This window comes from Odocoileus virginianus, chromosome 1 (assembly GCF_023699985.2).
Source record: "Odocoileus virginianus isolate 20LAN1187 ecotype Illinois chromosome 1, Ovbor_1.2, whole genome shotgun sequence".
In the NCBI taxonomy this organism is placed as follows: domain Eukaryota; kingdom Metazoa; phylum Chordata; class Mammalia; order Artiodactyla; family Cervidae; genus Odocoileus; species Odocoileus virginianus.
The window spans coordinates 23,775,313-23,790,487 of NC_069674.1; the positions used below are offsets into that span (position 1 = coordinate 23,775,313).

A 15,175-nucleotide genomic window follows, 5' to 3' on the forward strand; every position below is an offset into this window, starting at 1 on the left:
CAGATTTATCCATTTTATTGATCTTTTCAAAGAACTAGCTTTTGGTTTCATCAATTTTCTCTGTGTTTTCTGTTTTAAATTTTATTGGTTTTTCTCTTTATTATTTCCTTTCTTCTGCTTGCTTTGGGTTTCTTTTGCTCTTGTTTCTAGATTCTTGAGGTAGGCATTTAGATTATTGATTTAAGACTTTTCTTCTTTTTAATGCATATAGTTAGTAATACAGATTTCTCTCAGCACTGATTAATAGCTGTGTCTCAAAAACCTTTATATGTTGAATTTTCATTTTCATTCACGTCAGTGTATCTTTTTACCTCTCTTAAGACTTTTTCTTTGACCCATGGACTATTTAGAAGTATGTTATTTAGTTACAAGTATTTGGAGATTTTCCTGTTATCTTTCTGTTAATGACTTCCAGTTTGATACCACTGTGGTTAGAGAATGTACTCTGTATATATTATTTTTTAAAATGTATTGATGTTTATTTTATTGTCTAGGATATGATCTATCTTGGTATGTGTTCCATGGGTACTTGAAAAGAGGCATAGTTTTGCTTAGTGAATTCTTTTTTTCATGATATTCTGAGATACCTTCTTTTATCTTTTCCTTTCTAATTAGAGAGCTTCGTTTAACCATTCTTTAGGATAGGTCTACTGGTAACAGTTTCTCTTAGTTTTCCTTAATGAGAATGTCTTGATTTCTTTTCTTTCCTAAAGGGTATCTTCTCTTCGTATAGGATTCCAGTTGACAGTTCTTTCCTTCCAGCACTTGAAAAATATTGTGCCACTTTCTTCTGGACACCTGATTTTTGATGAGAAATCTCCTGTTATTCAAACTGTTTTTCCCAGATGGGTCAGGTGTCATTCTTCTGTTGCTGCTTTCAAGATTTCTTTCTTTAGTTTTCAGAAGTTTGACTATGATAACATCTTGCTGTGGATTTCCTTGGAGTAAACACCAAATACTATTTCCTTCTATTATTGAAAGTGTTAGTCTCTCGGGTGTGTCTGACTCTGCAACCCCATGGACTGCAGCCTCTGTCCACGGAATTCTCCAGGCAAGAATACTGCAGTAGACTGCCATTCCCTTCTCCAGATCTTCCCAACCCAGGCATCAAACCTGGGTCTCCCAGATTGCAGGCAGATTCTTTACCGTCTGAGCCACCAGGGACTGAAAACAAACTTGAAAAGGTTTCAGCAGTTGTATCTTTGAGTACATTTTCAGCCCCAGCCTCTTCATCCCCCATTTTGGTACTCTGATAGCATCTCATCACAGCCCAACAAAGATGAAAATCAAGATTCTCCATCTGGCCTTTGTGGGCAGGTAAGGGTAAGACATAGCTTTTCTGTGGAATGCAACTGGAATAAGGCAGTTATTATCTGATAGTATTCTGTCTTGCTGTCCTTTGGCTGGAGATAGCAGATTTTTGTTAGGAATTTTCTCATCTGTTGGTATTTTTGGATTTCTGGCTTTTTCAGCTCCAAGTTGAGGGTAATGAGACAAAAACCAAACACACACACACCCAGGTAGCTCAACCATTATGTCATTGCTCAGGTCCCAAAGTCCCTAGCCAATCTGCCTTCCTCACTCCACCTATCAGAGTCTTCTTATGTTTGTTTTATATATAATGTCCAGTATTTTTAAAAATTTTAAGTATAGCTGATTTATAATGTCATGTTAGTTTCTAGTGTATAGCAATGACTCAGTTTTATACATATATGTATATATACATAAAATATATTTTCTTTTTCAGATTCCTATTATAGGTTATTATAAGCTATTGAATATAGTTGCCTGTGCTATACAGTAGGACCTTGTTTATCTGTTTTATATATAGTAATATGTAGCTTCTAATCCCAAACTCTTTTTTTTTCATTTATTTTTATTAGTTGGAGGCTAATTACTTTACAGTATTGTAGTGGTTTTTGTCATACATTGACATGAATTAGCCATGGGTTTACATGTATTCCCCATCCCAATCCCCCCTCCCACCTCCCTCTCTACCCGATCCCTCTGGCCAAACTCTTAATTTACCCCATCCAGGATTTTCCTTTTCCATTCAATCTTTTTTTTTTAACTGGTTATGTTTTCTTAAATTAAGATATAATTTTCATACCATAAAATTCAACCTTTACAAATGTACAATTCAGACGTTTTTAGAACATTCACAAGGTTGTCAGACCATCAATACTATCAACTGCAGAATATTTCTGTGTGTGTGTGTGTGTGTGTGTGTGTGTGTCTGTGTGCACACTCAGTCATGTCTGACTCTTTACAGCCCCATGTAGCCTGCAACTATAGCCTGCTAGGCTCCTCTGTTCATGAGATTTTCCAGGCAATAATACTGGAGTGGGTTTCCATTTCCTTCTCCAGGAGAATCTTCCCAACTCAGGGATCAAGCCCATATCTGTTGCATCTCCTGCATTTGCAGGCGGATTCTTTACCACTTGCACCACCCGAATATTTCTGTCATCCCATAAAGAAACCCCATACCCAAAGCAGTCATTTCCTATGCCTTACTTTTACCAGTTCCTGGTAATCACCAATCTATGTTTTGTATCTATGACTTTGCCTCTTCTGAATATTTCATAAAAATGGAATCCATACAACATGTGACCTTTGTATCTGACTTCTTTCACTTGGCATAATGTTTTCAAGGTTCATCATTGTCCTAGCATGTGTCAATATTTTAATGCTAAACAATATTCTTTTATATAGCTCTTCCTGATGTCTCAGATGGTAAAGAATCTGCCTGCTGTGCGGGAGGCCTGGGTTTGACCCCTGAGTTGGGAAGATTCCCTGGAGGAGGGCATGGCAACCCACTCTAGTATTTTTGCCTGGGGAATCCCCAAGGACAGAGGAGCCTGGTGGGCTACAGCCCATGGGTCACAGAGAGTCGGACACCACTGAGCGACTAAGCACAGCACCACAATTGATGTATCTGCTCATCATTTGATAGAAGTTTGGTTTATTTATGCTTTTTGACCATAATGCTGCTAAAACATTAGCATACATGTTTTTGTGTGAACATGTTTTCAGTTCTCTTAGTTATATACCTAGAAGTTGAATTCTTGGTCAGATGTTAACTCTGTGTTTAATTTTTTGAGGAACTGCCAAACTGTGTCCCAATGCAGCTGCACTTTGCATTCCCACCAGCAGTGTAGGAGGGCTCTTTTTTCCTCCACATCCTCAACAATACTTGTTGTCCATTGTTTTGATTATAGTCATCTTTGTGGGTGTGAAGTGGTATTTTCATTGTGGTTTTGATTTGCATTTTCCTAATGAGTAATGATGTTGAGCACCTTTTAATGTGCTTATTGGCAATTATACATCTCCTGCGGAGAGATGGCTATTCATATCCTTGGCCTGTTTTCTTTTTTTAGTTGGGTTATTTTTCTTTTTATTGTTGAGTTACAGGAGTTCTGTTATATACCCTGGATAGTAGACCCTTATCTGAAGGATAATTTGCAGATATTTCCTCCTGTTTTGTGGGTCATCTGGGGATTTTGTTGTACTTAGCTGGAGGAATAGAGAAAAGTACATCCTACCTCATCTTCCTGGAAGCAGAAGTCTAGTTTTATAATACCTTTGGAAAGCCAAAGTGTGTTTCATTGCTGGACACCCAGTGTATTTTAATGTCAGTATGGAAGAAATGTAATTCTAGTGTTTGATTTTTTGTTTTGGATTTTAAAAATTATGTTAAAGTCAATTTAAGGGAAAGATTTTCATTTCTTTCTATTCATTTTTGTGTGTGTGACTTACCTCTCTGTATATTCAGTACAGTGGCCTGTGGGTTATGAGCCAGGATATGGATCTCTTTAGCCCTCTGGCTAGCTGTCAGGGCCTGAGACAACCCAAACCTCAGTGCTGTGTCCAAATGTCATCACTTATGTACGTCTGCCATAAGGTGAAAAGAGTGAGGAATCCTGACTGTGAAAACACCAGACTGACTTTAAAGGTCAAGTAAAAGTAAGGAATTCCTGTCTGAGGTATGATTTTAAGCTCTGCAGTCAGAGCAGTAGAAATAGGCACAGGAACAAATGAGCATTTCTCATTTCTAGGCTAAATAGATGGGTCTTTAATCTTTTCTTACCAAACAGTGAGCAATTCAGAGTTAATCCCAAGAAATCAAGAATTTTGTGGCATCTCCAATCTTCACCCAAATCGCCTTCTCCTGAGTTCTTCAAAGCCAGATATCTTCTTCCTGGGTAAAGATAATCTTGTATTTCTGTCCTTCTGACACTAACTTCTCTTATAAATTCAAACACCATTGTATAGCCATGGCTAGAAATATCAGAATTATTTTGAACTTCAAATATTTCTTTTGTTCCATAGGTGCCTGAGTGTATCCTCCCAGCTCCCCAGCACTGCCAGACTGTGCCCGGAATGGATTATGCTTCCGATGAAATCCCTGCCGGCATTTCGTTCAGTCGCCACCGCAGGGTCCTTGTGTATTCTCAAGCACCCTCTCTGGGTTTCTGCCCTGCAGCCCTGCAGGCTGATTAAGGGACAATTTCCAAACCACAGGGCTCTCCCTTTGTTAGTCTCCTACACTCTTTCATTTCTGGCATTATTCTCTCATTTCAATCTATATTCAATCTAATTTCAAATTTCTTTAGCTCTCTAAAATTCCATAGACTATTTCCACTCAGTCTTTTCTAGCCATTTTTTAATTTTTTTAAATTCACCTTACTTTTCTTATCTCTATACAAACTAGTCATTTCCTTTTTTTCTTCTTAGTCTTTGCTTTTCCTGAATATCTGCTAATAGCTTTGATCTTAAGCACTGAAACTCATTACAGACTAGGTACTCTTCATCTTTACTTGGTATTTAATTCTGTTTCTTACGCCAAAGGAAGAAATGTATGTGAAAGCCTTTTACAAACCAGAAAGCACTATGCGCTCGTATAACTTATTGAGATTAACAAAGGACCTCTGTGCCTCTTTTCACGCTTTCTGCTCCTTCCGAGCCAAAAGAACTTCTCCATAGAGGAGGGAAATATTGAAGAAAAATAAAGCAGTGGAATTGTCTCTTAGCAACTGAGTTCCTGCCTTATAAATCTTAACCACTTTAGATTACTGCTGCTCAAAATCACTTGCTTTTCTTACTGGCTCAGTACAAATAAGGTTATTACATTATAGGAAAACAAAGGAAAAACTCTAATGAATGAGCCCCTCAGTTCATTGATTGTGCTGTATCTTTGCTTAGCAATATCAATATAGTTGAGTTGTCTCTTTCTCTTGATTCCACTTGTAAAGCCTTTTTATATATATATATTTTTTGCAGCTTAAATTATAAACTAAGTAGAGGCCAAATACCACCTTATACTACCTTTCTGTTACCTGAGTCCTGAAACAATATAGGTCATTTAAGTAGTATGTAACATATATGTACTATATATAAATCAAGTTGTGTATAGCTTAGGGAAAATCAGGCATCCAAAAACTCAAAGCAAATTAGGGTATGATTATTTACATTATAATATGATCCATTATAAGGATTCTTCAACTAGTAGATCTTCATAGTATTTCTCATTTAGCAAATATTTTTGAGTGCCTCCAACACTAGACAATGGAAAGGATAAAGGTATTCTGTGTGTGTGTTTGTGTGTCTGTGTGTGCGTAAATAGTTATTTGAGGCTTTCAGTATAATAAGATAGATACGACTTACACACAAATAAGGCAGGACAATGATAAATGCCCTGAGTGGTAAGCTGAGTGCTGTAGAAGTTCAGAGGAGGGAAAGGTCACTTCCAGCTGGGTGAGCTATTATGATTACGTGGGCAAGGTGACATGTTAGAGAGCCAAAGACTCACAGAGAGTTTGTCAAGTTTAGTAATTAAGGCAAGATTGAAGAGGTAGGTAAGATGTTGGCGCCTTCAGCAGTAGAACAAGGAGTTTAAACTTCAGTCAGTAAGCAGTGGGGAGCCACTGACTTTCTTTTTTAATCAAAGTCTTGTCTAGGAAAATTTATCTGGCAGTAATGTGTAATTTCAATTAAAAAAATTCTGTTGATAGTCTTTTAGCCTCCTTACTTTTGTATAAAGTAAAAATATGTTTATAAATAAGTCAATTATAGAATTGATTCATTTGTATTCTTTTTAAAAGGTAGTCAAAAAGCTGTTTTCAGATGAAATTAGATCCAGTAAGATGAGCTGCTTAGTTAAGATACAAGCAGTACATGAAGTGGGGTAAAAATACTACTTTTCATACTTTCTAAAATCATTTTTAGGGATTTTTTTTGTGTGTTGATTAGTCATTTCTCCAATTGAAGCAATGCAGAAATCTTCCATTTTCTTTTATTTCCCCCCTACAGGAAACAATGATTAGCCATAATGAAAAAAGCTTCTTATCAATAGCACTCTTAGATTTATTCTTAATTTTGCCAAGTATTTGTACACCTCTGCAAAAGACTTTGTTTCTCTGCCTTCTCCTTTAGTGGAAAAAATAATCAGTAGGAATGAAAACATACCTCACAGGGTCATTGTGAGGCTCTGCTGGTACAAAGATGAAGTGCTGTGTAAATATTCTGAAAATGTTGTTAACTGACTGAGAAGTGGATTTTAGACACATTGTTAGTGGAAACTGCTATAGACTGGAAATGCAGTGTTTTAATAATAAAGACTATATGATAAGGCTGGCTATTATTTCCCATGCATAGCATGCCTCAGGGAATTTGAGAGCATGAAATGGTTCCCACCTGCTACTATGAAGAAAGTAACACTTCCTACATATTTACCTCACAGTGAAATCATGTTTTTAAAACAGCACAGCTAGAGAAGCAGTGTGTTTCTGTGAGCCATGTTAGAAACCAGGACGTTGGGAATATTAATCTTGACTTAGTTACTAACTTGCTATGTCTCCAGTCAAGTCAGTGGACCTTTTTGTACCTCAATTTTTCGACAGTTCTGGAAGGAGTCCTGAAGCTTCTCCAACGAAAAGAAACTAACTGGCACGTCAACAGCCTGGCACTGTAAGGGGCCCGGGAACATGCAACCAGAGCTCCTATAAAGTCGTTTAAGAATAAGACTGTGGGCCAGGGCAGAGCATGCCATTTGCCCTGTCTTCTAAGCTGAGTACTGACCAGTTGAGTTCCCGCCCAAGGGCACAGTTAATTGCACAGGAGAGGCTGTGAGTCTGGGAAGGATTCGTGGTTTCCACTGTGGAGATCTGGTCAACATCTCAGGTTCATTCCAGCCTGAAGAACCTAGGAAAGATCATATTTGATTCCAGCCTTGGTCTTTGGTCCTTTTTGGGTCTTTCCTGGGGTGTTCTCAGTGTCCGTCTTGAGAAGCCTCAGGCCTTCTGAGCAGCCCTACTACTGTCACGTCTCTGAGCTTTTGGAAGGATACGGTCTGGGTCCAGGACCACACTGAATCAGTCCTGCTCTTCGGTTCTGATCTGGGGACTGTGTGTTGTCAGATGAAAAAAGAATGTTTTAACTCAGTGAAATTTTATTCCATGATGGTATAGATTTAATAATAACAAGTGATGTAAGTTTTTTGAAAATGTGCTTTGGGTTTCAGAAAAAGAATTTTCTTTCTCTGCTTCTCACCTACACATGAAGAAAAGTTCAGAACAGTGCTTGAAAACATAAGTTCATACCATTAATCAGAAGCATTTCTTTTACCCAAAGTTTGTGACTGAAACTGACTAGTTGCTCTCAAGGCTTTAAAGTTAGGAGCACAGTTTTAGAAATGAAAAATTCTTTTTAATGTGTTCTTTTATGTTTGCTATACATGTTAGGTACCAGATAGAGCTTGCTGTGCTGAATTGAATCAAATCGAAGCATGCTCAGTAAAAAATAATAGCCCCTGGCTTGAGAACCAGACTTTAGTTCATTCGGAAACCATAAGAATCCTGGCCCAGTTTTAATGCATGAAAACTCTCCAAGCCACCTTGGCTAGAACCTAGTGTTATAGAACCAAGCCATAAAACATGAGGGTGGGGGACTCCCCACAGTGCTGAGGATCTGCTGTTATTTCTCAGCAAATCAAATCCATGGTGAATACTGGTGTACAGACTGTGTGGTCTAGTTCAGGCTGCAGTATCAGCATGAATAGTGGAAGACCAAGTTCAGGGAAGAGAAGGAAACCACAAAGATTAAGCGAAGAGGAAAGGGTTACTTGGCCAGGCACAGCAGCTCATTTTAGACATTCAGAGGTTGTTGCTTCTTTTCCTCTGCATACCTTCCCCACAAAAAAAGCTTACAGGGCGAATGAATGGAGGATGAAAGGCTTAACTTGGAAAGAAAAAAAATTACATAAAGTGATCATTTGTAGTGCCTGGGGGGACTTCTTAATATTTATTGGGTGTGCACCTCAGCTTAACACATTTGACCAAAACATTTCCCTGGATTCCTTATCTTTTAATAATGCCGTATAATCCTGAAGACTATTTACTATGTCTGATCCATTTGTCTACTGCAGTTCTGTAAAAACAGGATGGGAAGGCTCAGACCTCATTTTCTTCCATTAAAAGCATATCTAAAATCCTTCTCTTTTTAGGTAACAGTATGACTAAATACATTGAGAAGCTAGAAGAGATCAAAAAAAGTGAGTAACACTATTTATGGTGTGGGGTAATGGAACCCTATAGTGGCTCTGTAAGTTGGTTATTAACGATCCTAACCATATTCTACAGGTGACTTGCATACAAAGCTATGGGAGTCAGGTGAGCATGGCAGATGCCTTGAAGGATGTGGGAAACACTGTACCATCGGGTCAGCTGCTGAGGTTGTGGTCTTTGAGTCTGAGTTCTGCCTGCCTTAAATCCCATGGGAGATATTAACGTTGGAATATGAAATAATCTCTAGTTAAGCAGTGAGAACCCCAGCTTCTAGTTTCATTGTACTGCAGTTTTTATGATCTGTATTCAAGATACTTAATCTTCGCTATTTTCTTATTTTCTCTGTACCTGAGATAGGAGTAATAATATCTTATTTCATAGCATTCTTTTTAGTATAAATTCGACAGTATTCATGAAAGACTTAGAGGTGTGAGAAAGAGCTTATTCTTAAAGTGGTGTTATGCATTATAAATTCATTGCAGTCAGCTTTCTTTTAATTAAAAATCATATTTCATGCACATCCTTTTAAAAAACTAATCTTCACCAAAGATATGCTTCTAGTCACTGAGTGCACTGCGCTTGCACAAAATCATAATTTTTCAATCTGTGTCCAAAACAGATGTAAAATGTACACATCATGGCCAGCATCAGAGAAGCAGGGACGTCTGTTTTCCAAGATGGATTTGCTCATAGCTTCAGTAGGAGAACCCTGTGCTACGGCAGTATTGAGCTAATGGTGGTGGAGAGGTATTCTGATTGGTAGCAGTTCAGTACCTGGCTCTGGTCAAATATACCTTCTGGGAAGAAAATATTACAAATCCGGAATTCACCAGAACTTTTGTTTTTACATAGCAGGACTTTTAATTTAACTGATAATGTTCCTGTTCCTTTTGAATTGCTGCAGTATTAGAAATCCCAGACAATAGACATAGACTCAGGAGCAGCTCCGTGCTGAATCTGTTATTTGCTACATTCAGCTATAAGGACTGATGTTATAGACATTTGTTTTTTAATGTGTAATGTCACAGTATCCTTTTTTTCTTATATATTTTATACTTTATACATTTATGCTGTATATTTAAAATGCTATGTATCTGCAAAATATTCCACTTTACATACATAAATATGTGGATATTACATTTTCAAACTATGAAAAAAATCTTGTTTACTCACCTAAACTTTATTGTTGTCATCCTTAATTCATCCACTGTGAGCAAAATTCAACTGGCCTGCTTCTGTTCTGGTTTGTAGCCTTTTTCACCTCCTAAGCATAGGTAGCCGAGTGTAAACTCACCCATCCACACCAAAATTTGTCCCATATAAAAATTGTCCTATTCCACCCAGCTTGCTGAAACCCTGTTTAAAATATTCCTCATAAAAGCACAATGTGGTTTCTGTGATATATAAACTTTAAATGGAGCTTATCTCCCAAAAGAAATACCTGTGGGTTAGAGTCCTTGAAAATGCACACTTCACCTTCCCTCTTTAGGAGCTGTGGGTTGCCTTTTAGTAAGACAGGAGGTTCCTCTCACCTGGTTTCACAGGCTTTGTGCTGATTCTCCAGCTAGAATTACTTCAGATTCTGGTTTGGGATCTACATCTTGGAAAATATTTCCTTCTCTCTTCCCGTCTTCTGTTGTAGGTGTTCTTTTGGGTCAGAAGGAGGAGAATGTTGCCTTGTTTTGTGACACCCCAAACCCATCCCTTTTCTCAGATTACCTTAGATGCCATGTCTTTCTGTGAAATCACAAACCTTGTCCTGTTACTTCCTTTGATTTGTCTTCCACTGTGAGCCCAACTTCCCTTTGCTAATAACGCATTTTAACAGAACCCTGAAAACGCAGAATTCCTTTGTGATCTGAATATTCTTTCAACTCTGCCTGGGGAAAATAGACACCCTGTGTCTATTGACCATTCACAAAGCCCATTCTTGGCTTCTGGTGGTTAGATGACACTGGTTGGGCCCGGAGTGAAGCACCCTAGATAGTTAGGTCTCTGTCCTTCCAGTAACTCGAGAGAGACACAGTTAGACTCCAGACTTACCGGAGAAGCAAAACTTGATAACACATCTGAAACTAGGATTGTTTGTCTCCATTATAGAGTCTGGGAGAAGCTACAGTAGCAGAAGCTCCATTCTTAAAGCTCTGTTCGCCCTTGCAAGGACAGACTGACAGAGCTTTCCAAGTTATCCTTTTTATAAAATTGAAGACTTACTGTAAAACGTCTAGCTTAATCTTTTATCTCAGTAATAATGTCAGAAAGTCCTCATGATGGCTGTCCTTCTAAACCAGAACCAGGTATGTAGAGTTCAGGCTCAAATGTGCAGTGCAATTTCTAGTGCTTATGAGAGGATGCTGGAAATGCTGATTAGAAAACAGCAGCGCCTGTGTTCTTATTTAAGGTGATTTCTATTTAAAGAGGATTTTAATGTGTGTATTTTGTACATAGAACGTGAAGAACTAGAGTAGTATTTCCAACTACATTAACTATACCAAAAGAATAGCAATGGATAAATGCCACAGTGCAAACTACTTTGAAAGCTATTGACTGTTTTCATTGGCTGACTTATTGCCATTTTGATTTGCATAAATGACTTTGAGTGGGCAAGTTGGTGGCAACTGAAAGAAATACTGTAGTTGAGTTGCACTTTCTCAAGCTTCTGCTCAGCTTATTCAGGTCTGCATCCTGATGTGTTTTAGAAGCTACTTTGCATCTAGATTTGCTACCTTGTTGTATCTAGAAGAAACTGTTTTAAGAATTTCCTGGAAGAAAGATCAATTTTTAGCCAGATTGCTATCTTTAGGACGTTGTTAGAACAGAGAAGCTTGAGTTCCTCATCAGAAAGAGTCTTGAGGTACTTAGAGAAGGCATGTTTTTAAGATAATATCATTTCCTGACTCTGAGTCTCAAGGTGTTTGGTAAACCATGCTCACATTATCCTCCAAAGTAGCTATCTGGTCTGTGCTGGTTTTTTGGAAAATTGATGGGAATAATTAGTATAACCAAGTAAATAATATTAAGTACCTTTAATCCTTTCCTTTGCTAGGATTCTTTGTTTATGAGACTAAAGTAATTATCTAGCTAACCTTCAGTAATTCTGAAATAATGAGGTAGTAAGTCAAGGATGCCAATATATAAACCTAGAAGAGGAGTGAAGAGTAGGGGTGGGCAGGAGTTCAATCCTGGAAACTCTTCAGAATTGGCAAGTCTTCTTCAGAAAAGTTTAGGGAGGCCAGCTTTTAACATGCCTCTATGGGACAAATAATAAAGTGAGATTGGCTGTATTTCTTAAAACTGTTTAATATGTGAAGAATTATTAACACAAACAAATGCAAAAGTTTGAGTTATGTCTCAGAATTGTAAAGATAGCACTGAGTAAATATTGATGTTTCCAGTTGACTTTTCTTTTTTTTTCTAAGTTTGGTTTTAAAAAAACCCACAGTACAAGATTTACCACTGTAACCTTTTTCAGTGTACAGTTCAGTACTGTTAAGTGTATTTACTTTGTTGCACAATAGATCTCCAGAACTTTTTCCTATTGCAAAACTGCAGTAAGTTAATTTTTATTGAGGTAAAGTTGAAGGAAAATTGATACAAGAGATTATCAGGACCAGTCGTAAGTTTGTGCCCAATAATGTACTCCAGGAAAAAAGGGTCATCCTCTGTTTCTAGCATAGTTTGTAACCTCAGGAATAATTATTCTCTTTCTAGGACAGAGATAGAATAGTGGGGTATAAATGTCTTACCAGCTTTTGACCTAGGGCACCTCAGCTTCTCTGGGTCTCTGTCCTCATTTGTAAAATTCAGATATTTATCCCCTGCTTGTTCTGAAAAGGATTTAAAGGACTTACAAAAATGTATGCAATACAGTGTGGTCAAAGTAGAGACAGCATAGTAGGGAAAATTGTAGACCAATAAAAATAAAGGGAAGAGGTAAAATCACTGGACCCAAAAAGATAGCTTAGAGTTGGAGTAGGATGCTTCTCTTGGCCAGAGCAAAAATGATACAATACCTGCCACATTTAATTCTGAGGCTATCCTGAGGATCAAGTGAGGTAATGCAAGGAAATGCATGTAAATAACTGGAAAAATATACCATTTGGGGGTACATTTCTTGATGAAATTTCTTGATGACCAGAAAGAATTATTACCTCCAAGAAAGCAAAATAAACCTGTAAAAAATATTTGTCCCGTTCTGCTTTGCAGATTATAGATACAAAAAAGATGAGCTTTTCAAGAGACTAAAAGTAACAACTTTTGCCCAGCTGGTAAGTTTAATGATCTTCCATTGGAGTAAAGACTATCTAATTTGTGCTACTTTCTGTATTTCTAAATTCAACTCTGAGTTATGTTTGCAGAGGGTTTTCTTCTGCTTCTTTATATTTCACCTATGAGAGGGCTAATTGGTATGAAACTTTTTTCTTTGAAAAGAATTTTATACAGTAAAATATACATTCTACTTTTTAATCATCAAATTTGTAGTTTAAGTTTTACTTTTCCTTGTCAATTTATCTTAATAATGAGAATCTAGAATTCTGGGTTCTTTATTGCCTGGACATATTTCTCTGTGGAAAGCAGGTAATATCCCATCTATGACTGTACTCTTTTTCCAAGTCTTTCTGCCATGGGCTATTTTGTTACTTTAGGAAAGTCACTTTCTTCTTTCATTTGAAAATTATGGACAAAATGTTTCTCTGGCCCCCAAACAAGGGTTCCAGTGATGTGCAACTCAAGGTGGATGTTAGACTAGTTAGCTAAGTTGTGAAAAGTGATTTATTTATTTTTTAATTTGAATTCTACGTACCAGTTTTTAAATGTTTATTGGAGTGTAGTTGATTTATAATGTTGTGTTAGTTTCAGGTGTCCAGCACAGTGACTCAGTTATTATATGTATATGTATTCTGTTTCAGATTCTTTTCTCATATAAGTTATTATGGAATATTGAGTTCCCTGTGCTATACAGTAGGTCCTTGTTAATTATCTATTTTATATGTAGTAGTATGTGTATATTAATCACAATCTCCTAATTTATCATTTCCTACAACAGAAAAGTACTTTAAAAACTGTGTGTTGGCTGTACAACATTGTAATCAATATATCCATAATTACATTTATTTCTTCGTTGCATGAATAATTTCTAATACAATGCTGTTATGCATTTTTTAAGAAATAGCATGTTATTTTGAAACTAGAATATACATGAAGGCATTTTTAAACTCTTATTTATGTTTCTTGTCCAATATTATCCTTTTGGTCTTTTAAGTTTATTGTGTAATGTTTTAAACAAGTTTTTTCTTCTGGAATGAAGAAAATGTAATTACTGCCATCAAAGTAAGAAGACCTGAGATTTAGTCTTCAACTGGGGACGCTGACAGTTTCTTAAAACAGGAGATCTTTGATGTTTGATATTTCCTCATCTTCTGTTAAAAACAGAATTGCCTCTGTTTAAAGACAAACATACACACAAAACACATTTCATTCTGTTTTTTATCAGGTCATCCAGGTTGCATCCCTATCTGATCAAACACTGGAAGTGACAGCTGAGGAGATTCAAAGGCTAGAAGGTAATGAGAATTGAGGATTTGGGGGAAATAACAAATTGACCGTTTGACTGTGGGATCCAGTGCTGTTGTGTTCACAGGGACTTTGATGTATCTGTCTGTAATTAGATTGTGACTCTCTGAGAAATGCTATCTGGCGCTTTGCTGATTCTTATTTCTTTAAAAAGAAAAGCTGTCTGGTTTACTGGTTGTAACATTTTTAGTCTTAAATTTTTAAAATGTGTTTAATGTACTAATTAATTTTTTAAACAAATATTTTTACTGCTCTCTGTATATGTACAGGCCATAGAGTTAGGTGCTGTGAGACTACCAAGATGAAAAAGACACAGCTCTGCTTACATGGAGTCGTATGAATTTCTGTCATATGAGTAACCTTGTCTTTCTGTTATTATTTTCCTCCCCAATACATGTGTGTCTGTGCCCATACGTGTGTGCACGTGCACACGTGGCCTTCAGGGTGTGGAGTCTCAACAGGTGCAAGCTAAGGGTGAGACTGTCTCAGGCTGAGGAGCAGCCTGAGCAAAGGCACGGAGAAGTCCAAGCGTGTTTGGGAATCACATAACCCAGTCTGGCTGGGGTCTGAGTGAAGGCTATGAGATAAGGCTAGAAAGACAGATAGGCAGCAGATCTCCTTTCTTAAATACCAGGTTGAAAAGAAAGCCTCCTAGGTGTACTATCATGATAAGAATCCACAGAGCAAAGGTCTTTATTCATCCTGAAGTCCTCAGCTGTCAATATGCGGCTGCTTGTTGAAGGGGATGTGTTTTGTTAAGGTTGATGTAGGCCAGGAATTTGACTTCTGATTTCAAGACAAGTTTCTCAGGAAGTCTGAACACTGGGTTTGTACAACTCAACTGTCATTTCCCTGGGCTTGTTTTTGTTAGGGAGGATAAAGAGAATCTGGAAAAGACAGGAATTTATCTTTTGATGGATGCCTCTCACACTGCAGAGAAATAAGGGCTCTTTGTAATAGAGATAATTGAGTGTCCTCATATGAGTACTCCCAATTTTAACCTGGTTATTATAAAGTACCTGGATTTTGCCCTTTAATTC

General features: G+C 37.3%; 1 protein-coding gene across 11 annotated transcripts in view; it reads left to right on the forward strand.

Moving 5' to 3' along the window:
- Positions 1–15,175, forward strand: part of CEP41 (centrosomal protein 41) — a 48,154-nt gene that overhangs the window by 20,597 nt on the left and 12,382 nt on the right. For 3 of the 11 annotated variants that reach the window (XM_070465792.1, XM_070465802.1, XM_070465804.1), the window contains exons 3-6: positions 8,501–8,548; positions 8,637–8,666; positions 12,768–12,829; positions 14,056–14,125. In XM_070465792.1, the coding sequence (XP_070321893.1) occupies positions 8,501–8,548; positions 8,637–8,666; positions 12,768–12,829; positions 14,056–14,125 (210 nt within the window). The other 8 variants (XM_070465801.1, XM_070465806.1, XM_020880687.2 and 5 more) reach the window with 6 other exon arrangements.